Here is a 27,401-nt window from a genome sequence, read left to right on the forward strand (position 1 = left end):
TGGGGTGCCTTACTTGACTGCTTACATGCATGGACGTATGCCTGCGTGCCTCCACGGCTGTCAAAAAAATACTGTAGGAACCAGTTATATACAATTTATGGCAGGAACCCGCAATATGCATGCCACTGTTTTGGTACCAGGGGCGGACCTAGGGGATGGTTCTTGGGGCTGCAGCCCTGAATGCTTTCTCAAAAGCCCCAAACTACTACTACTCATACTTGCAGTAGTCATAATGCATTAAAATTAAATTCTGTGCATGTAAAAAAAAAAAAAAAAAAAAAGGCCCTGGCTCTGGGTGCTCTGGGCTCAGCTCCTAAATCCACCCCTGTTTGGTACACTGCCATTTTAAAGTTTCAATTAAGAAATATTTATTTTCCCTATTAGTTACCCTTTTGTGGCATATTGCAGTATATATTACATGAATGCAAATTGTATTATTGTATAAGGTGTGGGCTATTATTATTAATTGCAAACTGCATGTACTGTTAACACTATGAACATTCGCACATTGCTGGTCAATATTTTGTACATTTTATTTCATTCTCTTCAATTTAAAATTTAAACCACTTTGAATATATTTTTATTATTATGTTATTTACATTCTTTGTTGTTGTTTTTTAATTATTTGGGATTAGTTATTTTTTTTTGTAGCCAATATTTTGACTGTTATGCACCAGAACACCAAGGCAATGAACCTGGTTCTGATTCTGATATTATATGTTCGGCCTATATTTATAAAATAACAACAGGCATAATGGGCTTATTCTTAAATTTGACTAATTATGAAATTTTAAAATGTCTGCCTACTGCTGGAAAAAACCTTATAGTCAAAATGATGTTGCTATTTGTTTCCTAGAATAACACAACGAGATAACTCAGAGATAAGAAGTCTAGGTCACGATTTCTGCTGAAGTAAATTACAGCATTACCAGAAAGCAGCATGCTAGGCTACTTCAAGACTTCTGCTATTTTATAGGCTAGGGAATCATATGTAGCCTATAATGACTGATAATGTTCATTTACAGAATCAAGGATGGAAATGTTAACCCACTGACATGCATTTGCTGTTAATCATAGCCCTACTGTAACTGTAAACTTTAAATTATTTTTTTATGTCACTCAATGAGTTTATCTTTAGCCTACATAATAAGAGTTAATGTATCGGAGACCCTATTGTGGCTGTTATTAATGTATTAATTAAATCTTTTGTATTCTATGACAGGCTAATTCATTTTTTGCCTCACAGTTAACCAGTTTACCTGTTCACAGAAAGTCTTCATGCTTTACAGCGTAGGCTCTTTATGGTGTGGTTAATCTGGGTTTTATAATGACATTTTAACAATATAACTGTCTCATCTAAGAGGTACTGGCCACCTCCAAAAGATGCGTCATCAATAGCTGTATCTTATCTTGTTTTGCCCTTTATAGACACACCGCACGCCTGCGCCGGGATAAGTGACATTGTCCGGGTGTTTGCTTTCCTCAGAGTTCAACATGTCCACAGTGAAGCTGCTCCTCTCTTGTCTGCTTTTCAAAGGGGTTCTTGCACTGTCAGGTAAGTAGCCAAAAATCGCATAACAAGGCCTTTTCTATAGCTTATAGAAAAGCAATATTTCTTATAAATGTGCTAGTCACAGGACAGGGACAACTTCATGTGCGTAATTGCGCATTGTCTTCAATCAGGAAACTTCTGGCACATTACGGATCTGCACTTGGACCCATCATACAAACTGACTGATAACCCTGAGCAGGTGTGTAACTCCAGCGGTAATCGGCCTGCAGCCAAAGCCGGGATATATGGAGACTACGCTTGTGACTCGCCATGGCAACTTATCAACTCTTCTGTGTATGCCATGAAGGATATTTTGCCAGATCCAGATTTCATTGTATGGACAGGGTATGTAGCCTGTTTGCTCTATGCTTATAAAAACATTTTTATGAATTCTGGTACATGGCTTGTGTTGAGTCCCAAGTCCATCTCTTTGGAGACAAACCCTGTTTTGTGCAGTTAATAATGATCCTGTTTATGCCTTTTATGAGATGTCATCCTCTTGAGGCACAGCTTGTTAACACAGACAAACTGAAAGTATAAGGCTGTGGGCCTCTGCAATAGTGGAGAACTAAAAACTCATGATTACCTCACCCATCAAACCACCACACACGCACGCACGCACGCACACACACACACACACACACACACACACACACACACACACACACACACACACACACACACACACACACACACACACACACACACACACACATCCCCCGCTAACATTTTTAACAGCCTGTGTCTTGTTTCTCAGAGATGACACACCACATGTACCAAATGAGCAGCTGGGAGAAGAAAAAGTGCTACACATTGTCAGAAACATCACTCACATCATAAGTCACGTCTTTCCAAGTATGTGTGAAGTGAAGAGACACAATATGTTAAGGACAAAACATTGTGGATCAACATTAACTAGTGTTTTAATATTGATTTCCTCTTAACTGGTGATGAATGTTCTCCATTATTGCCTTGCTTAGACAGTAAAGTGTACTCTGCTCTGGGAAACCATGACTACCACCCTAAAAGCCAGTTTCCAGGAGGACCAGACTACATGTATGACCAGATAGCGGATATGTGGCAAGATTGGCTGGATCCAGAGTCCCAAATAACCTTTAAAAGAGGTGGATATGTATGACACATGGCAATTGTGCATAGAACACAATTTACACATTTGAAAGCATAATTGTGTCATTCATTTTCTGCAATGTTCTGCCTCTTGCTCAGGTGGATATTACACAGAAAAGCTGCTGAATCGAACAGGTTTTCGGATGCTGGTCCTCAACACTAATCTCTACTATGACCAGAATAAGCAGACCCAGGACATCGATGACCCAGCGGGCCAGTTTAGCTGGGCGGATCAGATTCTTACAGAGGCGGCCAACAACAAAGAGAAGGCAAAGTATCTTGTCTATCAATCAATCAATCAAATTTTATTTATAAAGCGCATTTCATACACAAGGTAAACTCAATGTGCTTCACAACAAATAATCATAATAAAATAACTAACAACACAGTGCAAATGTAAAACAAGATAAACAAGTCCAATCAAACATACATGTGCACACACCTATACACACACCTATACACACACACACACACACACACACACACACACACACACACACACACACACACACACACACACACACACACACACACACACACACACCTAACCAAACACTGTCATAAAAAGAAACGTTATTATTATTCCCAGATTTCTTGCTGTAGATTTGCTCTCCAGAGACAGACAATTGAGATGTGCTACAATTGTCTGTCTCTGAGTTTGTGCACCAAAAATAAGTATTTCTGTTTTGTCTTTGTTTAGTTGAAAAAGTTTTCTGTCATCCAAAGGTTGATATCGTTTATACATTGAGTGAGGGACTGTATGGGAGATAAATCATCAGGATATAGTGAAATGTACAGTTGCGAATAATCAGCATAATTATGGTAATTAATGTTATGTTTCTGTATGACATGTGAAAGTGGCAGCATGTAAAGATTAAAAAGCAGTGGACCAAGAATTGACCCTAGCGGGACCCCGCACGTAATGTGCGTTTTTTTGGAGGAGAAATTACCAAGGGATACAAAACGTTCCTGTCTTGTAGGTAGGTTCTGAACCAATTTAAGACTGAGCCAGATAGGCCGACCATCTTTCAAGCCTGTCTAGTAAAATGTTATGATCAACCGTGTCGAACGTAGAACTGAGATCGAGTAGTACAAGGATGGATATTTGTTTGGAGTCTGTGTTTATATGTAGATCATTTACAACTTTGATAAGTGCTGTTTCAGTGCTGTGGTGAGGACGAAAACCTGATTGATAAATATCAAGAACGCTATTTGAGGTAACATAATTTTTGAGCTGACTGGAAACAGTTTTTTCAAGTATTTTGCTGAGGAATGGTAAATTGGAGATGGGCCAGTAATTAGCAATGACACATGGATCCAGATTATGTTTCTTCAGAAGTGGTTTGATGACAACTGTTTTAAATGATGTGGGAAATATGCCTGATTGAAGTGACCAGTTAATGATGCTAAGCAGTTAAAAACAGATTTAAAAAATGTAGTTGGAAGAGGATCCAGGCAGCAGGTGGAGGACCTGAGCTGACCAACAATATTACCAAGTTCTGCAAGATTTAGACAGTCAAAGTGCGACAACACACAAGTGGAGTTTCTGCAGAAAGGAGAGAAAGGACGGACGGGTCCATTTTTTATTCTTTTGGCACTAATATTTTGCCTAATAGCGGTGATTTTATTTTTAAAGAATAAAGCAAATTGCTCACACTGTTCTGTAGACAACAATTCTGATGGGATGGTGGATTAATAAGTCTGTCAATAGTGGAGAAAAGTACTTTACTATTATTGATATTTTCATTTATGATTTTAGAAAAGAAGGACTGTCTAGCCTGTTTAATTGCTTTGTTATATTCATTCAGTTTATCCTTGTAAATGTCATGATGGACCTGAAGTTTGGTTTTTCTCCACTGTCGCTCTGCCTGGCGACACTTTCTCTTTAACTGTCTGACTGCCACTCCATTTCTCCAGGGAGCCTTTGGGTTTTACACACATTTAGTTTTAACAAGTGCAATGTTTTCAAAGATACTCCGTATTTTTGTGTTGAAGTTGTCCACAGGGTCCCCAGCTGGAGGTAACATGGACAATGACAACTCACCCAAAGCTCTTTGAAAACTTTCAATAGTATTGTTATTGATTATGCGTTTTTTGATTGTCAGAGAACCATTTTGTTGTACAGAAAAAAACAGACACATCAAAATAAATGCAACAGTGGTCAGAGAAAGTCACGTCCATAACACAGGGTGCAGTAATATCAAGTCCTTTTGAGATTACAAGGTAACAAGGAGTATAACCTTTATTGTGGGTGGGTCCATGGACATGTTGGGAGAGGTCAAATGCTTCCAATAAACTCATAAAGTTAATGGCATCAGAATCTGTCTCAATTTCAATATAAAATATTAAAGTCACCAGATATAATAAAACAGTCATAGTCAATAGTGACCTTGGATAATAGCTGAGAGAATTCTTCCAGAAAGCCACATTTGGATTTTGGTGGACGATAGACTGTAATTATTAGGATTGTGGTTTTGCAATGTACAGATATAGCAAGGTATTCAAAGGACATGTATTCACCAAGGGAGATTTTCTTACAACCATATATATGTCAGAGAATACCGCAGCAATTCCCCCACTTCTCCTACCAGTTCTAGTAGTATGGATGAATTTAAAATTGGGAGGTGCAGTTTCAATAAGTCTAGCTGCACCATTTTCATCCAGCCAAGTTTCAGTTAGTAGGGTGACATCTACACTATGGGTGTAAATAAGATCATTTATTAAAAATGATTTATTTGTAAGTGACCTGACGTGAAGGGCCATTTTTATTTTTTGAGGTGCATAGTAGTGTGGCTGGGTGATAACTGGAGTGATATGAAGAAGGTTACTGAGGCGAGCTGAATTTATGTCAGAAGTGCATTTCTTCGGCCTAAAGTTTGTTATGACAGGGATTGATGAATCTGGGCTACTTTAATGTAAAGAGTGTGGATTTACTGATAGTCAACCAGAAAAAGCCTTGCAGGAGCGCAGGGTGAGTTCAATGTTCAAGGATAAAAGGCGAGATCCGAGGAGGTTTGGGTGGAGGCCGTCATGTTTGAAAAGGTCCGTTCTATTGAGGAAAGTGGTGAAATTGTCTACATAGGGGATGTCTCTGCTGCAACAGTAACCTTTAAGCCAGATATGAAGTTGTCTCAGCCGGCTAAACTTTACATCACCATAACATCTATCTGTGCCTTGTACCAGGAAAAATTGATTTAACTGAAGGAACATCCTCATATTTCGAAGTTTGGTGTCAGTGGGAATTTCCACTACTTTTAATTAGCTGACAGTTGTCACTGATTCATTATTGATTCGTAGTGAGCAAATAAACATTTATTACATAATGAATACCTCATTCCTCTTTTCTATGCTGGTTACTAAAAGTACAAAGGAAGAATACTTTGACTTTCCTTCCCCTGTATGAGTAATTATTTCTTTAAATATAAGTCAACTTTCAAAACAAAACTCCAAGATGTCAGCAGGGTGCACTGCACCAATTCCAATCCTGCCTGGCAAAGAGATAAATAAGTTAAGATAGTAAAATTCAGGCTTCTATTAATGAAAATACATGATTTTTACTAACTGTACACTGGTTTGTCTAGGTGTACATCATTGGCCACGTTCCTCCAGGTTTCTTTGAGAAGAAGAGAAGTAAACCGTGGTTCATGTCAAAGTTCAATGAGAAATACTTGGAGTTAGTTCAGAAACACAATTCTGTCATACTCGGACAGTTCTTTGGCCATCATCACACTGATGCCTTCCGCATGTTCTACGACTCAGACGGTAAGGTCAAACTGTTGTAATACTGCTGCTGTTACTTGTCCGTTTTTTTTACCTTGTTTTGCATCAACTGTGATTTTATTGTTTTATTCAGTTTTTTTACTGATTTGATATGCATTTATAGTTTTCTTCAAAGTGTCCAGATGTTACATGACCTTGTGTCCTACAGAAAGTGGTAAAATTGGTGTAATAAGTGTAATAAGTTTCTGTTTCTACAGACACTCCAATCAGTACAATGTTCCTCAGCCCAGGGGTCACACCATGGAAAACATCACTGCCTGGTGTTGTGGACGGAGCCAACAACCCTGGAATTCGTGTCTTTGAATATGACACCCAAACACTCCTGGTCAAAGTAAGTCAAGGACATGCAGGCTATATATTTGTATAATTTAGATTCAAATATATTTGATTTTGAGCCCTTCATACCTGCAACACACAGCCTATTTGTTTTACTTACATTAACAGATTAGTCATTTCGATGACCTTTTTTTAATGCATGTTCATTTCTTTGTTTTTTTTTTTAAAACCACTTGTATGAACAAACTCAGGATGTGGTGACCTACTATCTGAACCTGACTCACGCTAATGCAGCTAAGGAACGCTGGGAGAAAGAATACCGGCTCACAGAGAGCTTTAGAGTATCAGATGCCTCCCCAGCCTCCATGCACCAGGTTCTGGAGCGTATGGCTAAAGACCGCTGCTACCTACAGAAGTACTATGAGTTCAACTCGGTCAGCTATGACCTGAAAGAGTGTGACAGTGACTGTCGTGTTGACCATGTGTGTTCAGCCAGGGAGGTAGACTTCAAAAAGTATGACTCCTGTCTAAAGACAGAAGCGTCTGCTTCAGCAATCTATGGCGGGTTGTTGCCAGTGTTGTCTGTGGCTGTAAGTCTGGTGTTGGCCAACAGGTAATCATTTACATCAAAGATGATGCTTCAAGGAATCATTTAATAGAAAAAAACTGTTAAAATCAAGAGCTTTGAATACTGAGGCCTTGTAAGACAATATGTAACATTCAAATTCACAGGATGTTTATCTATCACTTAAATAAGTCATTAACTAGATATGATTAAGCAAGGGAAAAGCAACCTTTTATCTTTAATGTAGCCTTTTTACACAGCTTTATTGGTACTGACTGAATGTTTAATTTCCAGTATATAGAAATTCCTTTGGCTGAAGCGTCTAAAGTTGATGTAAAATAACTGTTATTTAACAAAGCCAGATACGGCTCACAATTAATAAAGATTGTGTTTATTATATTTCAATAAAAAATACAATGAATATCAGCCATATCACAACAATACATGTGTTGATAAACATTATTTGACTCTTGCTTAAAGTCTATTTAACTTGGAAGAAATGCAATCTGTTACAAAACATAACAGATAAAGCTGGGTTATCTATGTTTCAAATGATTTATGTCACCCCTCATCCCTATAAGGACTTCACAAGTTATTAATTACTGCCAGTAAACCGAGGGTAACTCACACTGTCACTAAAGAACATAATGATGCTGAACTTTGAGCCTGCTGTGAAGACATTTAATGAGTAACGAGTTGCTTTAATTAGTTGAGCAACAGATCTGAGTGACACATGAACAACAATGCAACAGTCTTAGGGCTGCACTCAGTAGTTGATAAGACCAGCCAGGTCACATTATTAGGATCTGTTTAGCTGAGGTGAAAGGCTGCATAGCTGTGTCCAGAGCTTTGTGGTACTGTTGGAGTCCCACCTCGGTGCAGGCTGGAGCAGTCAGCTTTCCCTGTCGGATGAGGGAGCACAGTTCATCCAGCATGGCTCTAAACGCTCTGTCATCTAAGGAGGAAGTCAGTAGAATGTCTCATGAATTCAATTTTAAAAGACACATAAGGGGAGTTATATTATGAGTCAGGTAATTCAAGGCCTACTCACCATGTGAATGATCTCTCTTCCACTGTGTGACCCAAAATCCTCGAACATTCACATCCTTGAAAATTAGAGCGCTCTGGAGAGAGCAAGTGATGAAGTCAGACGTACTGAGAAAAAAAAGTTGCCTCTGTGAAATGTAATGTTAAATCTGGGAGGCCATAGCATGATTCAACTTACCACAGGGACAGTAACAGGCTGTTTGGCCATCCCTCCATATGTCACCATGGATCCTCCAACCCTGGAATAAATCAGAAATGTGACATATTATGATCAGCTGTTTTCATCATTGCATCATATCCTGTCAAAGCAGATTATTCAGCATCCTCACTGTAGATGACGGAGCAGTTCTGTTGCACTCTTGCCTCCAACTCCATTTAATGCCAGTTTAGGCTTTGGACAAGTCTTAAAAGGAAAAAAAAACATTACTACATAAGGACTATGTTCATTCACAGATAAGAAAAAACACATGATCATATCTTTAAACTGTCTTCAGACACACAGACCTTGAACAGTTCCTTAATCTCAGGCCGCCTGAGTGTCTCTTCTTTGATAACATGACTGGCTCCGATGGCCTTCAGCCTATTGCTGAGTTGTGAGAAATCTGGCCTTTAAAAGGGAAGACACAGTGAAAAAGTTCATTACAGTTATACATTCTGGCTCTCTTTCTGACACCCTTGGACAAAAAGAACCCACTATCTCACAGTCAGGTGAACCTCAGCAACATGACCCAATAAAAATAAATACCAATAAAGCACAAAAAGCTGCATTTAGAACAACTGAGAAGACCTTATATATTTCATAGTCAATCAAGAAACGCACATGTTTCTACAGCTGAGGCAGTCACGGGCACCACTTCACTTACTAATGTAAGTATGGTTATTTATTTACGTACAATACTTTAAAACACAGTCATTTAAGAGTTAATCTAGTATGAATGGATATACCTGTCTCTGACAACATTTATTGTGTTAATTCCCCTTGCAGCAGCAATCTGGATTACAGCCTGTCCAACTCCACTGTTTGCTGCATTCTGGATCACAGAATCACCTGGAAGGACAGGAGATAGAGAGAAACTGTGAATTGTGAAGGCTGTGCAGCTTGTCATATTTTCAGGGATAACTACAAGAATACTGAACCCTCAAATCTCCATTTAAATTTTGAATTTATCAGCACTTTAATCGGGCATCCTGTTTTTATAAGCTTGCCTGTTGCATAATGAACACTTAAGGAGGTTTGAAGGTGCAGGATTCCTTCCTATGTAAGTTCACCCTGCAAATATCAGCACCCCCTGCATTTAATAATTTATTTTGTATTGGTATGAACTATTCATGTAAGTCAGGTAGTATTACATTTTGAGCAGTGTGCACAACTTAAATAATATTTGGGACATTGTCTCTGTAGGTTTCTGAACACCTAATTGAACAAACATTTCCTTTTGGAAGTGGTCTGTTGAATAAAATGAAAGGATGTCTACACCTGTGTATTTAGTTTATATGTTTGAATTCCTGTGAGAGGGAACTATGTAATGCATTCATGTGCAGTGTTTTAAAATTACAAGTCAAACTTTTTTAAAGGCTACCTTGCTTGAGGTCTTCAAAGTCAGAGAGCATCCTGAAAGCAGTGCAGGGGTTCACTCCCAGCGTGGCAGCAGACAACATGGGAATGTCATTGGGCAATGAGATGACATCATCCTCAGCTAGCACGGCTGCAGTCCTCCACGTCCCTGCTCACATACACCAAAAGCCCCTCAAGGATCTCATGCAGAAAGACATGACAGTGACCCTGTAGACTGACTCATCAAGCAGTAATTTACCTAGACCAGCATCTCTTGGGATGACCCAGTCTCCTGTTTTGAGGGACTTCACTTGGCTGCCCACCTCTAAGACCTGGCCCACTCCCTCATTGCCGCCAACAGCTGGGAGGTCAGGCAGGAAAGCATAAGTCCCTGGGAAAAAAAAAAATTCATAATTTACTACTAATAGACTACTTTTTTGCAGTCTTTTTCTTGTTGGTACAGCTGATTAATTATTGAAATACATTATACTCTTTTAGAAGTGTTGCTGTCTAATTTGAATGCAACTAACAAATGAAATACCTTGAATCATGTTGATGTCAGACGGGTTGATTGGAGCTGCTAGCATTTTAACTAGGACATCCTTTGCACCTATAGGGGGCAAATCCACATCCTCCACCCTGGCAATCAAAAGACACATCAAATTGTGCACATCACACCATTTTTAACCTACATCCACAGTTCTCCTTCCGAGAAATGTATTTAAACATGTATCTGAAGCTAATATTAAATGAGTCACATCAAGTAGATATCTTTCAACGTTACAGTCTTTTTAGTAACAATGTCCCTGTTTTGGCTAAACAGGGAAACGCTGTCCAAGGAAACACAAAGAGGGAATTTAATGCTAAGACTTTAAATGTGGTAGTTATGCACTTGATATGACCAGTGGTGGAAAGTAACAAAGTAGATTTACTCAAGTGCTATACTCAAGTAAAATGTGTACAACTTGTACTTTACTTTTATGCTATGTTATATTTCCATTCTACTACATTTCAGAGGGAAATGTTGTACTTCTTACTCAACAACATATATTTGACAGCTTCAGTTACTTTTCAGATGAAGATTTTACACAATGGATAATATAACAAGTTTTTACAATACAACACATTGGTAAAGATGACCAGCGCAAACCAGTGGTTTTCAACCTTTTTGTCTTTTGACATCTTAAAAAAAGCAGTGTGTAGTCTGGGTCTCATTTCAGATGTCTATGAGTTGTTAACAGCTCCACCAAATGGTGATTTCCCCCTCTAAACTTCTATCATAGTTTCATTTCAATAAATGTTTAAATGATTCAATATTCCCCAAAAATTAGAAAAAAAGTCCAAAAACTGAAAACGGATTTGTTTATCAGAACTTAGTTTTTTCTTCTTTCCTATCCCATTAATCATCTCATTAGCCTGACCCCTAGGTTGGGATCCACCGGACTAAACTAGCTAACTGTAAATAAAGCAGTTGAAACTAGCTCCACCTCCAACAGCTACAACAGTAACGTGCTGCTCTAACACTGACTTGAGTTATAATAGCCTCCTCTTTCTCTGATATTAATTGGAAAACAACATGGCTCCTTCCACACAAATTTGGTATCTCCAATAAAATCAAAGAGGTTCAATATAAAATTATTCACAACATTTACCCAACTAGCATATATCTGTCAAGATTCATTGATGATGATGTCAAATGTGTATTTTGTAACACTGAAGAAGAAACAATTAAACATCTTTTTTTTTTTATGTACATTTTCCCAAATTCTTTGGAAAAAATTGGAAATTATATCACTCTACAATCCAACCTTCAAATTAAATTGGAAGCCAAGGATATATTATTATATTATGACAATAAAATTGGAAATTATATCACTCTACAATCCAACCTTCAAATTAAATTGGAAGCCAAGGATATATTATTATATTATGACAATAAGGAACGGAAAATTCAACACTTAATTAATCTGATTATTCTAATAGCGAAATTTCATATCCGCAAAGCTAAATTCTCCAAAGGTCGACCTTTCTTTCCTGTATTTGAAATTGATTTCAAAAACTACCTTGAATGTATAAAAATGGTTAAAGATAAGAAATGTATACATACTGAAAATATAATTCAAGAACTATTTAGAGGAATGTAATGTGCTTCGCCTGTTTGTTTGTTTTTTCTATGTTAAACTTTATATGTATTTTGTACCTATTTATGTTAATTTATTTGACTTATAAATCTGTATGTTATTTTAATTTTAATGTGAGATGCCAGACTTTGTTCGATATTAACAAAATATCAACATTGTGACTGTAGTGAAACTTTTTCAATAAAGTTCTGAAAAAAAAGTTATAATAGCGTTTCCTATAATAGAGTTCCTATTTTTAATGTGTTCCTGTTTCTAAATGAGTTTGAATATGTTTAATGATTTTTGTTTGTTCTGAATATGTGAAGCACTCTGTGTTGCATCGTGAAGTATGAAAATTGCTATACAAATAAAGTTTGATTGATTGATTGACGCTACAGTAGTAATAATCTAATGATGTCATATATAAATAATGTATCAGTCAGAGGGACGAAATGAGAACTTTTAATTTAATATTTAAACTTTGCTGTTAATGTATTTTTACTTATTACTACTTCAATTTTCATGCAGGTCTTTTATTTGTCATGGAGTATTTTTTAAATTGCTGTATTGTTACTACTTACCTACTAAAATATCTGAATACTTCTTTCCCCACTTGATGCGCAAACTCTGTCTGAAGCCTCATATAAGCTTCAGATAAACTGTTAAATGTACTTTTGACACAATAACTTTTTGAAAACGCTGCGGATTATGGCCCTCATCACTTACATTAAAAGCACATTTAAAGGGGATCTTATAACAGTATGAGCAGGAGGACTGAAAACCTTCAGTGTACATATGAGCACCTGACTGTTGTTTTTAGGTTTTTTTCATACTTAACCAGAACAAACAGATTAAATGACAGAAGGCAGAGCCATCCTAGACAAAGTAAAATAGTTTGTAGAATGATGTAAAAGGCATAAAATTAAAGGAAAATGGGTTCAATTGATTCATAGGTATTTTATGTCCATGATTGTCCCTTAAAGCCACAGAGATCCTTGACTCTGACTCACACAAAGCTGAAGTTGAGTTTTTAACCTGCACCTAAAAAAGAAGAAGGTGAACCTGTCCTTTAACACCTGAGCTACCTGTCATCAGACCAGGTTGGAGCTAATGTTAGCAGCTGTTATTACACCATAGGAATGAAGAGGAAAAACATGTCTGTGTGGACGGACTCTCTTACTGCACAACTTGAGAGGGGTCTCCGTGTTTCCTGTACTGAAGAGCCTTGCATGTTTGTGCAGAGAGTCCAGCTGAATGACTGAGGTGAGAAACCTTAGCATGATCTCTGTGCCTTGACAGGTTTAAAAGAGCCGCGGCGAAGCGTCTTCTGCAGATCGTCTGGCTTCTTGTGCAGACTGTGTAAAGCGGCAGCCACATTGCGACACTGGACCTCAGTTAAAAAAAAAAAAAAAAACCCTAAAAAAGCACCGCTATTCAATAACATGTATCATTTAAAGAGTGAATCTTGCTAGCATTGCCCACACTGTACGGCCATGTTGGATTTTTACCCATAAAGTTTAGAATATAAACAGAGAGCAGCGCCCCTGGTGCATAGATGCGGTAAATCACAGCTTGTACAGCTTTTGTTTTCAGGGGGTTACCAGGCAGAAAAAAAGAGGAAACGAAAGTTTAAATTGGTATTTCACTTCATGCACGACTGCTCATTTACCGTCTACAACTGTAGACGGTAAATGTACGTTCTCACAGTCCAGAGCTGGGGACTCGGACTCGCGACTCGGACTCGAGTTGCACTTAAGTCTCACTAAACTGTGACTTCAGACTCGACTTGGACTCGACCTCAAAAGACTTCAGACTTGACTTCGACTCGAGGCTCGAGACTCGCGAACAACCTTTATTTCATGTTATTATTATTATTCTCATTATTTATCTGTCATTCATCTTTTTGTATGATCTCTGGCTCTGAGCTAGATGTAAACACCAACGTCATGCCACGCGCATGCGCCATGTGTGAAGCGCGCATCTTCAGTATCAGACATTGACAATGGCGAGTGCGATAAGTTCAGCAGGAGTGCCTCAGATCATTACGTTTGGATACAATGCCTTCACACTCCCGTTTTTCCCTGGTTCTCCCATATTTCGAAACCATCTCCCGCCGCCCTCCCGTCATTTCTCCCGTAATTGACAAGCCCCAAATTTGTTTGTTAATAATAACAAGAAGCGCACAATAGCAAAGGTTTTATTTTGAAAGCTCAGACAGGAAACCACTGCAACTCTTATTATGCTTAGTGCCACTAACTTAGTGGCTCCGCTACTAATTATTAAAAAACACAACGTTGCGTTAACTATGGTCATTTTTTTTATAAAAACAGCTCTGTCACAGTCTATCAATACAGAAGTGGAGTAGGCATAATGATCACAATCTGTCAAGTGTGTCTAAAAACCAGAGCTGTTCACAAGTCATTTTTTACAAGTCCAAGTCAAGTCTCAAGTCTTTGAGCTAGAGTCCAAGTCAAGTCTCAAGTCTTTGAGGGTCAAGTCCAAGTCAAGTCTCAAGTCTCTGGTCAAGAGTCCGAGTCAAGTCTCAAGTCTCTCGCCAACACTAATTCAAATTCAAATTCTGACCTTAGAGCTGTACAATCTTTCATCCTGATCAGTTAGCCTTGCGAGCACCTGCCCATGTCTGTTTTTGTGGTGTGCTGTCACTGAAGTTTGTATGTAAGTATCTGTTTGTATGTTGAGATGTCCTCTCCTGAAACTGTTACCAAATTTACCTTCGACTATTACCTTGACCTAGACCTTGATATAGGACAGTATGGAAATGTACCAATTGTAGGTTCACTATAGAGAATCTACTGCAATGTGATGTGAAGAAACATACACTAAGAATTATTTCAATTACATAACTGTATTTTCTTCAACAAAAAAATAATTATTTTAACAATGTTGTAAAATATACCAAAATGAACAAAACATGAACATCACAGAAACACTGCACTGCAGTTTAACACTGTGGTACAAACACATGTTCATTATTTTTTTCTCCAAGCTGCCTTTTATCTGCTGCTTAACACAACACACAGCAGGGAATGTGTGGGGATATTATAAAATATATATATAAAATGACCATAGTTAACGCAACGTTGTGTTTTTTAATAATTAGTAGCGGAGCCACTAAGTTAGTGGCACTAAGCATAATAAGAGTTGCGGTGGTTTCCTGTCTGAGCTTTCAAAATAAAACCTTTGCTATTGTGCGCTTCTTATTATTATTAACAAACAAATTTGGGGCTTGTCAATTACGGGAGAAATGACGGGAGGGCGGCGGGAGATGGTTTCGAAATATGGGAGAACCAGGGAAAAACGGGAGTGTGAAGGCATTGTATCCAAACGTAATGATCTGAGGCACTCCTGCTGAACTTATCGCACTCGCCATTGTCAATGTCTGATACTGAAGATGCGCGCTTCACACATGGCGCATGCGCGTGGCATGACGTTGGTGTTTACATCTAGCTCAGAGCCAGAGATCATACAAAAAGATGAATGACAGATAAATAATGAGAATAATAATAATAACATGAAATAAAGGTTGTTCGCGAGTCTCGAGCCTCGAGTCGAAGTCAAGTCAGAAGTCTTTTGAGGTCGAGTCCAAGTCGAGTCTGAAGTCACAGTTTAGTGAGACTTAAGTGCAACTCGAGTCCGAGTCCCCAGCTCTGCTAAAAACACACATGTTCTTAAATGAACAGTGACACAGGTGTATCGGTTTATCTCGCTGTAATCATTACTGGCAATTATACTGGCTACTAGTTATTATACTTTACTGCTATCATACTGGCTATTAAATTATCCTCTTCAAATGTGCTTTCAGTTTGAATGATGGGAACTAAAATCACCAGTGTGTACACACAGTCATTTTGTTCAAAAATGTATTCAAAAGTTTATCTTAAACCTACATGAGGCTTCAACTGTCTGAGTAGTCACATCAAGTGGATATCTGCCACATTGACAGTCTTTTTAGCATCAAATTCCCTCTTAGTGTTTCCCCGTTCAGCTGCGGTGAAATAGTAACACAAAGAGGGACTTTGGCATTCAAAGTCTGTAACGCTGAAAGATATCTACTTGGTTTGACTAATTTGGATAATTGAATATTCGTATTAGCTTCAGATTTAAATACATTTTTGCATAGAAGGAGATTTTTCCCCCATCACTTACATTGTAGGTGCATTATGAAGGGACCTTCTAATGGTCAGTATGAACAGGAGGAATGATTATGGTAAGAAAAAAGTTTCAGCTTTTATTTGGGCTCCTGACTGTTTAAGACAGTCCTCCTCCTGGGCTCCTGTTCTAAGACAGACTTGAAAATATGTTAACATGTTCTTTAGGCACATCTAATCTAAAAGGTAGTGGTATTTTACATAACTTTAAGAATTTTTCTTCCACAACATTTCAGCCCACCCTCCAAACATATTCTGATATCCAGTTTTAGATATGTTGGCAGAAAAAAGCCACAAATCCTCACATTTGAGAAACAAATTGTCATTTGCTCATCGCCGCCCCCTCCCTCTGGAACTTGCTCCCCAATCAAATCCGCGACTGTACCGACCTGCCCACATTCAAATCACTGCTCAAAACACACCTCTTTAGAATTGCTTTTAATTCATGATTAATGCCCGCGTCAAGCGTTTTACTGTGTTCTCATTTTACGTGTACTTTAATGTTTTTATATTTATTTTAACTCACTGTTCACTGTGTTTCTTTTGCTTGTTCTTTCGTTTTGTTTTTTACCCATGTTTCTGTAAAGCGACTTTGAGTGTCAAAAAAGCGCTATACAAATAAAATGTATTATTATTATTAGGGCCCGAGCGGCGACTGCAAGTCGCCTGGCGAAAGCCCTATTGAAATTGTAATGTTTATTATTATTAGGGCCCGAGCAGCGACTGCAAGTCGCCTGGCGAAAGCCCTATTGAAATTGTAATGTTTATTATTATTATTATTATTATTATTATTATTATTATTATTATTATTCCGACATTTCGTGCCCCAATTTCGCCCCTTTCCCAAATGCGAAAATGCTTATACTTTTGCACGGACGTCCAGCCTCATCCGAAATTCGATATTTTTGGGTGGTCGCACATGGTCGACGCAGAATGGCGGAATAGCGCCCCCTACAAAGTCCAAAAATGCCCATAGGGAATTTTGCTAACTTTGTCCTATGCTCACAAAATTCGGTACACATATGTATTATACCCACATATGCAAAAAAGCCTCTTGACCTCATGACCTCAACCCAACAGGAAGTCGGCCATTTTGGTTTTGATTTTTCCCGCCTAAAATTAACTCCTCCCACAGCGTTCGCCCGATCAAGTTCAAATTAGGTACGCAACATCTCCAGACCTAGCTGAGCTTAGGTTGTGCTCTGCGCATCCGTAGGTCAAAGGGCGTGTCTGCCAGGGCTCAACTAACTTTGGCGTGCTCGCCATGTACATACGAGTGGCTCTCACGCCCACATACTTCATCCAATCAGCTTCAAACTTGCTGGACATGATGGCTCCGCCCTGAACGTCCCGATATATTAACTTCCCACGTAACTCATAGCGCCCCCCGGTGGTAACAGGAAGTGAACTTAAATTCATGAAAAATACATAGTTGACCCCATCGACTTCATTCAGAACCAGTTGGTGAAGCTACATTATGAAGACTGTGAAGCTACGAGTAATGGCGTCCGTGTGGCGACGCGGCGACCATCAATTCCTCGCCATGAAAATACATTTGGCTTTTTGATGGCTTTATTGAACTCGTATCATCATGAAAATTGGTACACAGGTCCAGGGTGCCGACCTCAACGTCTCCATTCGCTCATAGGCGATCTCACTCGTGTCGCCCCCTAGTGGAAACAGGAAGTGCCATATTTTACATCATCATTGTGCGATTTCCACAAAACTTCACATGTGTAATCACTGTCCCACCCTGAACGCAACCGCTTGTGTTTTGTTACACTCTACTGCCCCCTGGTGGATGAACCATCAACCTCTCATAACTCCTTCATGCTTTGTCCAATTCACTCCAAACTTGACTGATGAGTGGCCGCCCTGAACACACCAGACCACACCAGACCATATGTGTAACTACCTGTGACTGCCCCCTACTGGATGAACGAAACATTGCATTTTTGGCCTCCTTCCAGGTTTTTTCTCACTTTCTGCTTCACGCCACAGCCCCGCTATGCCTCAGGCCCTGCGGTGGCATGGGTGAGCGAGGTCCCGCCATCGCCGCTTGCGGCTTTAATTATTATTATTATTATTATTATTATTATTATTATTATTATTATTATTATTATTTATTGCTTAATAAATTAATTTAGGTCATTTATCATCAAAATTGTTGGGGAATCAGTCTTAGTCTTATTACAGCACTACATTTCTGATAGCAGTTACTTTGCACTCAGTGGGCTGAGTGAGAAATGAGCAAAATCAAGCACAGTTGGGGCATTGTGTGAAAATTGTGAAGGATTTTCCAAACCGGGCAAAAATTGAAAAAAAACGACAGAAAATAGTGTCGAAAAAGTCAAAAATAGGGAAAGGTGGGCGATTGTCCCAAACCTTGCTAATAGGGGTCAGGGGGGCGGGCTGAGTGAGAAATGAGCAAAATCAAACACAGCTGGGGCGTTATGTGAAAATTGTGAAGGATTTTCCAAACCGGGCAAAAATTGAAAAAAACAACAGGGCCGGTAGTGTCGAAAAAGTCAAAAATAGGGAAGGGCCTGCCCCCCTGGCCCCTTTTAGCAAGGTTTAGGACAATCCTTATACTATCACCCCAATACAATGGAGTTGAATGGTATTGGGTTTGTGGTGCTCAAAGTGTGAAAAAATACATTGGACAAACTCGAAGGCATTGTTTCCTTAAAGAAATCATGACCCGGTAATTCAAGATTATCCACAGTCATTGTTGTGAGCAGTTTCATAGAGTGCTATTTCCTACCAAAGATGACTGCCATAATAGTTTTCAATGAAACTGTTCATGAGGTTTGTGGATTATCTTGAGTAAACATGTTTTGATTTCTGGAGAGAGATGTGCTTTTCAAATGTAATTATTGGCGAATTGAGCTAATTTGTTTTTACTACTGAATTAGATTACTGCAGTAGTAAGCATAGCAGCTAGATATGCATACAAATATAAATACTTGTGATGATGTAAGAGACTAGTCACAGCTGTAGAAGTTGAATTGGATATGATGAATTATCAGCTGTGCCATTAGGGTTTGTAAATTGAGATGTCCCAGTAGTTGTGCGCTACTTCGATTTGTTGATTGAAGAGCTCATCCTTATTAACTAACTCTTCTCTTACTTTTGTAGCCTGTCGTCCCATGGATATCATTGCCAAATACAAGAGGGTGTTGAGAGCATACAACAGTGGAAAGAAATTGGGCGAAGCATATGCATTCGCTGGTGTAACAGAGCTGACGGTGAGATGTAAAGCGGCAATCCCGGAGCTTTCCATAGCTTGCCCAGATTAGTTTGAAAAACTGCTGGAAGGACTCCCTAAAAGACATAAGATAGCTGACATTGTCAGCAAATGTGAATGGTTAAAAGTTGTGTCTGGTCGCATAATATTCCCGTTAACAGCTACTCTAATGTCTCTGGATCATTTTGAGACTATTCAAGCCAGTTTTCATTTATTTACATGGCATGGGGGATGAATTGCTTGTAGCCTGGCTCATCTCCCTGCATTGAGGTTCATCTCCCTAAATGCAAACACACGGTCTTTGTCTCCATCTAGTGGTTCAAATGTGCTATTGTGGCAGATTTAGCCAACTGCACTACTTTCTACAGGGTATGAACTTTCATTAGAGGTGTGAACCGTCCAGATTGACCTATCGGTTCGCGAGATGTTGATGCTCTTCATGAAAATATTGCTTGGATTGGTTGATATCAATACGTAACGCATGCGCAGAGGCACGCAGTGCGGAGTTGAGGGCCTAAACATATCTATACTAAAATCTCTCTAACTTTGCAGTGCTTTACTTTATTAACATGAAACTTGGCACAGATAATGTTCAGATGTTATGCTACAGTTTCAAGAGGTTTCTAAAGCATAATTTAGAAGGTGTTATTCACTCTAAAAGTGTAAATTTTTGTCAGGCGAAAATTAAATATTTAATTTATGCTGTGTTCAATCTTCATTTAGTCTGACCCAGTAACATATATGCTGATGCACCTCTACATGTATCTCACAAGTGTTACCTTTATTATGATATCAATATTATTCATATAGACCTTGTAGTTACAGAGATATACTATATTCATGTGGGGTATGTCATTTTCGAGCAGGACCCTGAGCCAGAGTCCTAGTGATGAAGAGGTTAAATATTTTAAAATAATGTTTGCATGGCAATTGCAGTTTTGTAATAAAGGTTTTATTGATTATCTGTTATGTTGACGTTTTTAAGTCTCTCTCTTTCTCCCACCCTGTTTATTTGTAGTGCAGTGCTGTAAATCAACATTGACTTAAAGGTTTGTTCAGAAATGTGTTTAAAGTTGATCTTAAAAATCAACTGCAATTCTGTTATTAGTGAACAAATGAGCTCTCTAAGAGATCAATGATTTAATGAAGTCAAATAAATGTTACTTGATGGTTTACAAACAGCTTATTAATCATTAAATAATTATTATAAACATCAGTCGCAACTTTACAATAACATCTAAGTAATGTTTATAGATGTTTATAAACCAATTATTAACCATTTACAAAGTATTACAAATGTCAGTCGCAACTTTACAATAACCATCTAAGTAATGTTTATAGATGGTCTATAATTAATGGTCTATAATTAATAATAATAATTTACATTAATTACATTAATATATTATCTATTTACCATTTATAAATGATTGTTAAACATTAATAAATGGTCTATTTACATTTATAAATGGTCTACTTACCATTTATAGTGATGGTTATTGTAAAGTGTTACCCAATCGCCCACCCTCCCCCATTTTTGACTTTTTCCACACTACCGGCCCTGTCGTTTTTTTAAATTTTTGCCCACTTTGGAAAATCCTTCACAATTTTCACATAACGCCCCAACTGTGCTTGATTTTGCTCATTTCTCACTCAGCCCGCCCCCTGGCCCCTTTTAGCAATGTTTGGGACAATCGCCCACCCTTCCCCATTTTTGACTTTTTTGACACTACCGGCCCTGTCGTTTTTTTCAATTTTTGCCCGGTTTGGAAAATCCTACACAACTTTCACATAACGCCCCAACTGTGCTTGATTTTGCTCATTTCTCACTCAGCCCGCCCCCCTGGCCCCTTTTAGCAAGGTTTGGGACAATCGCCTACCCTTCCCCATTTTTGACTTTTTCGACACTACCCCCTGTTGTTTTTTTCAATTTTTGCCCGGTTTGGAAAATCCTTCACATTTTGCACATAACGACCCAACTGTGCTGGATTTTGCTCATTTCTCACTCAGCCCGCCCCCTGGCCCCTTTTAGCAAGGTTTTGGACAATCGCCCACCCTTCCCCATTTTTGACTTTTTCGACACTACCAACCTTCAATTCGTGAAACACTTTATTGTGTGAATATACCTGCCAACTTATCATTGTCCTCTGTCAGACTGCCAATGATGCTGTGTGTCTTTGCATTCAGCCCTTAAACCTGATCCTGGAGTTGTTGTGTGTCTTGCATTCAGCCATCATATCTGATCTTAGATACTGTAAAGTTACAAGGTTACATAATGCCATAAAACATTAAAAAGAACAAAAAAAACAACTTAAAATAGTGAGGTCAGAATCAGATGTATTGCCGAGTAGGTTTGCACATAAGCACAACGAATTTGCCTTGGTGTTGTGGTTCGGTCAAAGTATACACAAAATTAGGTAGTTCTAAATAATATATTTTTAAAAATACAAATATGTAAAATACATTTTAAATGAAAAGAGCTGCTACAGGTTTCAATTTTAAATTGAAGAAAAATTTGATGTACAACAGAAAACACTATATCCAGCCTACTAATACTACTTCTACTAATGATAATATTAATAATAGTAATATGATTATGGATCATATGAATAAGAATAGTAATAATAACAATACAAGTTCTGTTAATGTAATGCAACATGTAGGGTCAAATACCATCACAGTGCAAATATGAGATTATTAGATTTTATGTACTTGCTGGCGAGGTCATCAGGTCATCGTAGTCACCTATACTCCCAGCAGCTTTTACACAGTGAGGATAAAGGACAGGTTCACATATTTTCAAGTCTCTCTTAAAACAATAGTCATGTTCCCCCGTGAACATTGATACAGGTTTTATTGCTGTAATCATTCCTCCTGGAAGTGTATAAAAAATTTATTCAAAAGACCATCAAATAAAGTGGATGTCTGCAAAGTTAAATTTTTTTTTATTATTTAGTTGAGCTTTGAAAGGTCAGCGGCAACCAACGTCAAAGTTGAAATAATTTGAACTCACTGGAAATATTCGAGTTGTGTGCGACACCACTAGGCGGCAGAGCTGAAATCCACATTGGAAACTCCTGAATACCATGGCAACCACAATCCAAGGTAGTTAAAAGTCTATTCACTAACAAAGACCACGCCAACTTAGATATGAGTTTAAGTATTTATTATGTGGAAGGAAAGGGGGTTGAGGGATAGGGATAAGGGGATGAGGGGTACGGGTCAAAGAATAGGGATGACGGGATGAGGGTCAAAAGGTCGAAAAGGTGGGATGAGGGGATTAGGGTCGATGGGATGGGGAAAGGGATGAGTCGCGAGGGAGGAGGAGGAGTAGGAAGAAAAGAGAGGTGTAGTGTGTCATGTGGATGAAAGTTGAAGCCGGGTGCCGGGTCGATGAGGAGGCGCAGGATGCTTTACCCATGTTTTAGTTGGGTGTGTGGAGGGAACCGGGGCGGGATGAGACTCTGGGTGGGAGAGCTGTCTCGATGTCTTGTCCGAGTTGCAGACCCCCAAAAAGTCTTCCAGAGGACAGGAGCATGTGTGCGTTTTTAATGTCAGTAGTGCTGTTGCGGATCTAAGTTAAGTAAGCAGATGACCAACGTCCAAGAATTTTAATGATATTGTCCGGGATACCTTGTCGTGAAGCTGAGAAGGCGACGCCGATGCGGAATGAATGACCTGAGTATGATTCTGGGGATATGCTGGATTTGATTAGGATTTGCCGCAAGTGGAAGTGGAACCAAAAACGTGTGGTTACTGTACCTGTTTCAGTGAATGAATAATGGATCAAGTGGGGTGGCGCGGCTGGTTTGTCTTAATCGGATGTAGTCATGGATGGGTTCGTAAGAGCTCAGGAATGGTCGATTATTTTTGCTTTCTCTGAGGTGGAAGATGAGTGTGTCAGGAAAGTGGACTGATATGTCAGATATGGTGGCGTGTTGTGATGAGTCGTTGTAAGAAGAGGAAGTGGTGGACTCAGAACAGCGCAGAAAGCCGAACAATGCTAGTAGGAACATGGATTCTCAAACCTTATCTATATACGGGGATAGGTAGCCGGTGCAGAAGGTTCTGAAACGGCGTGTGAGAAGGTCTGAGGTGAGAGGTGAACGTTTTGCCGTGGAATGAGGTTCAGCTTTACGGAATCTTTGAATTAACAACTGGATGTGAGAGTTGGAAAAGCTAGGACATGGAGCTCCGGAGGACAATTTAATGATAAAGTTGATTCCGCTGATGTATGTTTGGATTGTGGTTGTTCTTATCTTTAGGACATGATGTCTGAGCTAAGTGAACGGCCTCTGTTAATAATGTCTACGACTGCTGTGTTATCGGAGTATATGGCGATATTCATTTTTGACCACTCGCATGGGTGTGATTGGGAGGAACGGCCCCCCGATCTGAACCCGAGTGGTGTTCTGTTATTGGACTTCTGTGCTCGTCACAGATTGTCCATAACGAACACCATGTTCAAGCATATGGGTTTCCATATGTGCACTTGGCACCAGGACACCCTAGGTTCGATGATTGACTTTGTAGTCGTGACGTCGGACTTGCTGCCACATGTTTTGGACACTCGGGTAAAGAGAGGGGCGGAGCTGTCAACTGATCACCACCTGGTGGTGTGTTGGCTACGTTGGTGGGGGAGTATGCCGGTCAGACCTGGCAGACCCAAACGTATTGTGAGGGTCTGCTGGGAACGTCTGGCAGAGTCTCCTGTAAGAGAGAGTTTCAACTCTGTAATGGCAGGAGTACGCCAGGGAGTGGCGCTGCGGGACTGTGGGGTCAGTGTGTGTTCAGTAATGTTAAGCTGACAAAGTGTTAATAAAGTTATGGAGATAACAGTACGTTGTTGTTCTTGAGTTATAGAAATAGAGATCAACAATACAAACTCCCACCTCCAGGAGAGCTTTAACCATGTACCTGGGGAGGCGGGGGACATTGAGTCCGAGTGGGCCATGTTCCATGCCTCCATTGTTAAGGCGGCCGACCGGAGCTGTGGCCGCAGGGTGGTCGGTGCCTGCTGTGGCGGCAATCCCCGAACCCGCTGGTGGACACCAGCGGTGAGGGATGCCGTCAAGCTGAAGAAGGACCTTATTGGCCTGTGGGACTCCGGAGGCAGCAGGCAGGTACCGACAGGCCAAGCGGAGTGCAGCTATGGCGGTCGCTGAGGCAAAAACCCGGACATAGGAGGAGTTCGGTGAGGCCATGGAAAACGACTTCCGAACGGCTTCGAAGAGGTTCTGGACCACTATCCGGCGTCTCAGGAGGGGGAAGCAGTGCATCGTCAACACTGTGTATGGTGGGGACGGTGCGCTGCTGACCTCGACTCGGGACGTTGTGGATCGGTGGAAGGAATACTTCGAAGACCTCCTCAATCCCGCGCCTTCCGGTAAGGAAGCAGGGCCTGGGGAGCCAGGTGTGGGCTCTCCTATCTCTGGGGCTGAGGTCGCCGAGGTGGTCAAAAAGCTCCTCGGGGCTGTCATGGTTGACACGACTCTACAGCATTGCGTGGATATCGGGGGCAGTGCCCCTGGATTGGCAGACTGGGCTGGTGGTCCCTCTTTTTAAGAAGGGGGACTGGAGGGTGTGCTCATGATGTAGTCCTGTTGGCTTCATCAGACCGTGACCTCTAACTCTCACTGGATCGGTTCGCCGCAGAGTGTGAAGCGGCCAAGATGAGAATCAGCACCTCCAAATCGGAGTCCATGGTCCTCAACTGGAAAAGGGTGGAGTGCACTCTCCGGGTCGGGGATGAGATCCTGCCCCAAGTGGAGGAGTTCAAGTACCTCGGGGTCTTGTTCCAGAGTGAAGGAAGGATGGAGCATGAGATCGACAGGCGGATCGGTGCGGCGTCTGCAGTAATGCGGACTCTGCACAGATCCGTCTTGGTGAAGAGAGAGCTACCAGTCGATCTTCGTTCCTACCCTCACCTATGGTCATGAGCTTTGGGAAGTGACCAAAAGAACAAGATTGCGGGTGCAAGTGGCCGAAATGAGCTTCCTCCATAGGGTGGCTGGGCTCTCCCTTAGCTCGGTCATCTTGGAGGAGCTCGGAGTCGACCCGCTGCTCCTCCGCGTTGAGAGGAGCCAGATGAGGTGGCTCGGGCATCTAGTAAGGATGCCTCCTGGATGCCTCCCTGGTGAGGTGTTCAGGTCACGTCCCACCGGCAGGAGACCCCGGGGAAGACCCAAGACACGCTAGAGAGACTATGTCTCTCGGCTCGCCTGGGAACGCCTCGGGATCCCCTGGGAAGTGCTGGACGAAGTGGCTAGGGAAAGGGAAGTCTTGGTTTCCCTGCTTAGGCTGCTGCCCCCGCGACCCGACCCCAGATAAGCGGAAGAAGACGGTACGGTGTGGTACGGTACCACTCGTGCCCCCAAAAGGATGGCTGCAACGATTAACGGATACATTACGTAGATGGCAGTAACGGGATCAGAGACAAGAACGTGGAAGGCCATGTGGCAGAGAACCACCTGCCGTGGAAGCAGCCGCCGAAGCCAATGCAAGGGGCCATGTTGGTGACCTGTTCGAAATGAGACGAAGAGCGGATAGGGTCTGACTTAAGTACTGCTTGTGCGGAAATAGAAAAGGTATGAGGCGTGGTCTCCGTTCCTGAACTTTGTTATAAAACTTAATTTAATTAGAAATTTACAATGACTAAACATTTGTCATTAATGAATAATGAGTGAACAGATGTATTTGGGACAACAAGGATAGTGGTTTGACATAATTTAGCAGTAAATTATATTTATCGAAATTCCTTTTTAATCCCCAAAATGCAAATGAGACATCCCTGTTCCATTTAGTATCCATTTATTCTATAATTTAACAGTTAAAAGTATTTTCTTTTTCTCCTAGGTGTGCTGTGATCAATAAAATCAATCAATAAAAGTTATGCCTAAACGTTCCAGTGTAACGGGATGGATGGTCGCTATGTTAACATACTCATTAATGGACTGTGAGTACCTGATCCTATGTGAGGTAGATATGTATGGCTCTGTATTGGATTAGATCTGACGATCTTGATGATCATTTACATAGCCGGTATTTAGCTGATGCTCTTATATAGATTCTGGTAAAAATCATTGCTTAATTTTCACTTATGACATTGACATCATAAAATACAACATATGGTTAGATGACATTAAAACTGCATTAATAAATGTTTGATCACTAGGGGGCAGAATAATTTCAAAACATGCTGACAAACACAACCCTAACATCATAATCCAGTCCAATAAAATTGTCATGGCTGATATGTTAGTAAACAGTTGCCCATTCACACGTCCTGTCAACAAAAAACAACAGTAGCGTTCATTCAGAGTCATGTATCTGCCTGCAGGATGAATGTGAATCCATTATTCGATCTCCTTTTAGCTCTAGTTTGGTGTCCATGACTCCTGAGAAAAATATTTGTTCTACAGCTAGTAGAACTAGATGTTGGATGAAGAGCTGAATTTGTCATACTTCCTCCAATACATGATGTTATGTCTGATGCAAAACATGCATCTTTTGTTCTTGATTTCACATCATTTTGTTTTTTCTGTTTTTATCTCTGGGTTTGGCACCAGAGATTGGACATTGGCTCTGGAAATCCCCACCTTTTCATCTATTATTCACTATTTTTGAAGTCCTGTTCAACCTTCTACCCGATAACAAGTGTACACTTATTATAAGTTGACGATATATGTTTGTTTTCCTATTGCCTTTGCCCTTTGGTTCTGGCCATTGGCTCTGGAAATTCCCACCTTTTCATCTATTATTCAGTATTTTTGAAGTCCTGTTCAACCTTCTACCCGATAACAAGTGTACACTTATTATAAGTTGAAGACATATGTTTGTTTTCCTATTGCCTTTGCCCTTTGATTCTGGACATTGGCTCTGGAAATTCCCACCTTTTCATCTATTATTCAGTATTTTTGAAGTCCTGTTCAACCTTCTACTCGATAACAAGTGTACACCTATTGT

The 27,401-nt window shown here is 40.0% G+C and overlaps 2 protein-coding genes across 2 annotated transcripts; one reads left to right on the top strand and one right to left on the bottom strand.

Annotated features, from left to right (window-relative positions):
• The first annotated feature begins 1,494 nt into the window (after positions 1-1,494).
• smpdl3b (sphingomyelin phosphodiesterase acid like 3B) lies at positions 1,495-7,353 on the top strand. The gene is made up of 8 exons (XM_062423135.1): positions 1,495-1,555; positions 1,684-1,897; positions 2,310-2,407; positions 2,533-2,676; positions 2,780-2,949; positions 6,262-6,442; positions 6,658-6,791; positions 6,988-7,353. Exons 1-8 carry the CDS (start codon positions 1,495-1,497, stop codon positions 7,351-7,353), a joined length of 1,368 nt encoding a protein of 455 aa, XP_062279119.1.
• Positions 7,354-7,525: 172 nt separating this feature from the next.
• On the bottom strand, positions 7,526-13,516 carry mecr (mitochondrial trans-2-enoyl-CoA reductase). The gene is made up of 10 exons (XM_062423285.1): positions 13,204-13,516; positions 10,445-10,542; positions 10,163-10,294; positions 9,929-10,072; positions 9,294-9,396; positions 8,853-8,955; positions 8,678-8,751; positions 8,527-8,587; positions 8,353-8,425; positions 7,526-8,256 (listed from the first exon to the last, which is right to left on the bottom strand). The coding sequence occupies exons 1-10, from the start codon at positions 13,398-13,400 to the stop codon at positions 8,093-8,095; spliced, it is 1,149 nt and encodes a 382-aa protein (XP_062279269.1). The 5' UTR covers positions 13,401-13,516; the 3' UTR covers positions 7,526-8,092.
• Positions 13,517-27,401: the final 13,885 nt, after the last annotated feature.

Source organism: Scomber scombrus, chromosome 7, assembly GCF_963691925.1.
Source record: "Scomber scombrus chromosome 7, fScoSco1.1, whole genome shotgun sequence".
NCBI classification, from domain to species: domain Eukaryota; kingdom Metazoa; phylum Chordata; class Actinopteri; order Scombriformes; family Scombridae; genus Scomber; species Scomber scombrus.

What these genes read in the sequence shown, in the direction of transcription:
- smpdl3b (XM_062423135.1), top strand. Translation starts at nt 1,495, where the DNA reads ATGTCCACAGTGAAGCTGCTCCTCTCTTGTCTGCTTTTCAAAGGGGTT. An exon ending in CATAAGTCACGTCTTTCCAA is followed by an intron (nt 2,408 to 2,532) that starts GTATGTGTGAAG and finishes TGCCTTGCTTAG; the next exon opens with ACAGTAAAGTGTACTCTGCT. An exon ending in CCCAAACACTCCTGGTCAAA is followed by an intron (nt 6,792 to 6,987) that starts GTAAGTCAAGGA and finishes GAACAAACTCAG; the next exon opens with GATGTGGTGACCTACTATCT.
- mecr (XM_062423285.1), bottom strand. Translation starts at nt 13,400, where the DNA reads ATGTGGCTGCCGCTTTACACAGTCTGCACAAGAAGCCAGACGATCTGC. An exon ending in GACCCCTCTCAAGTTGTGCA is followed by an intron (nt 10,543 to 13,203) that starts GTAAGAGAGTCC and finishes TTTGATTGCCAG; the next exon opens with GGTGGAGGATGTGGATTTGC. An exon ending in TGACATCAACATGATTCAAG is followed by an intron (nt 10,295 to 10,444) that starts GTATTTCATTTG and finishes TTTTTTTCCCAG; the next exon opens with GGACTTATGCTTTCCTGCCT.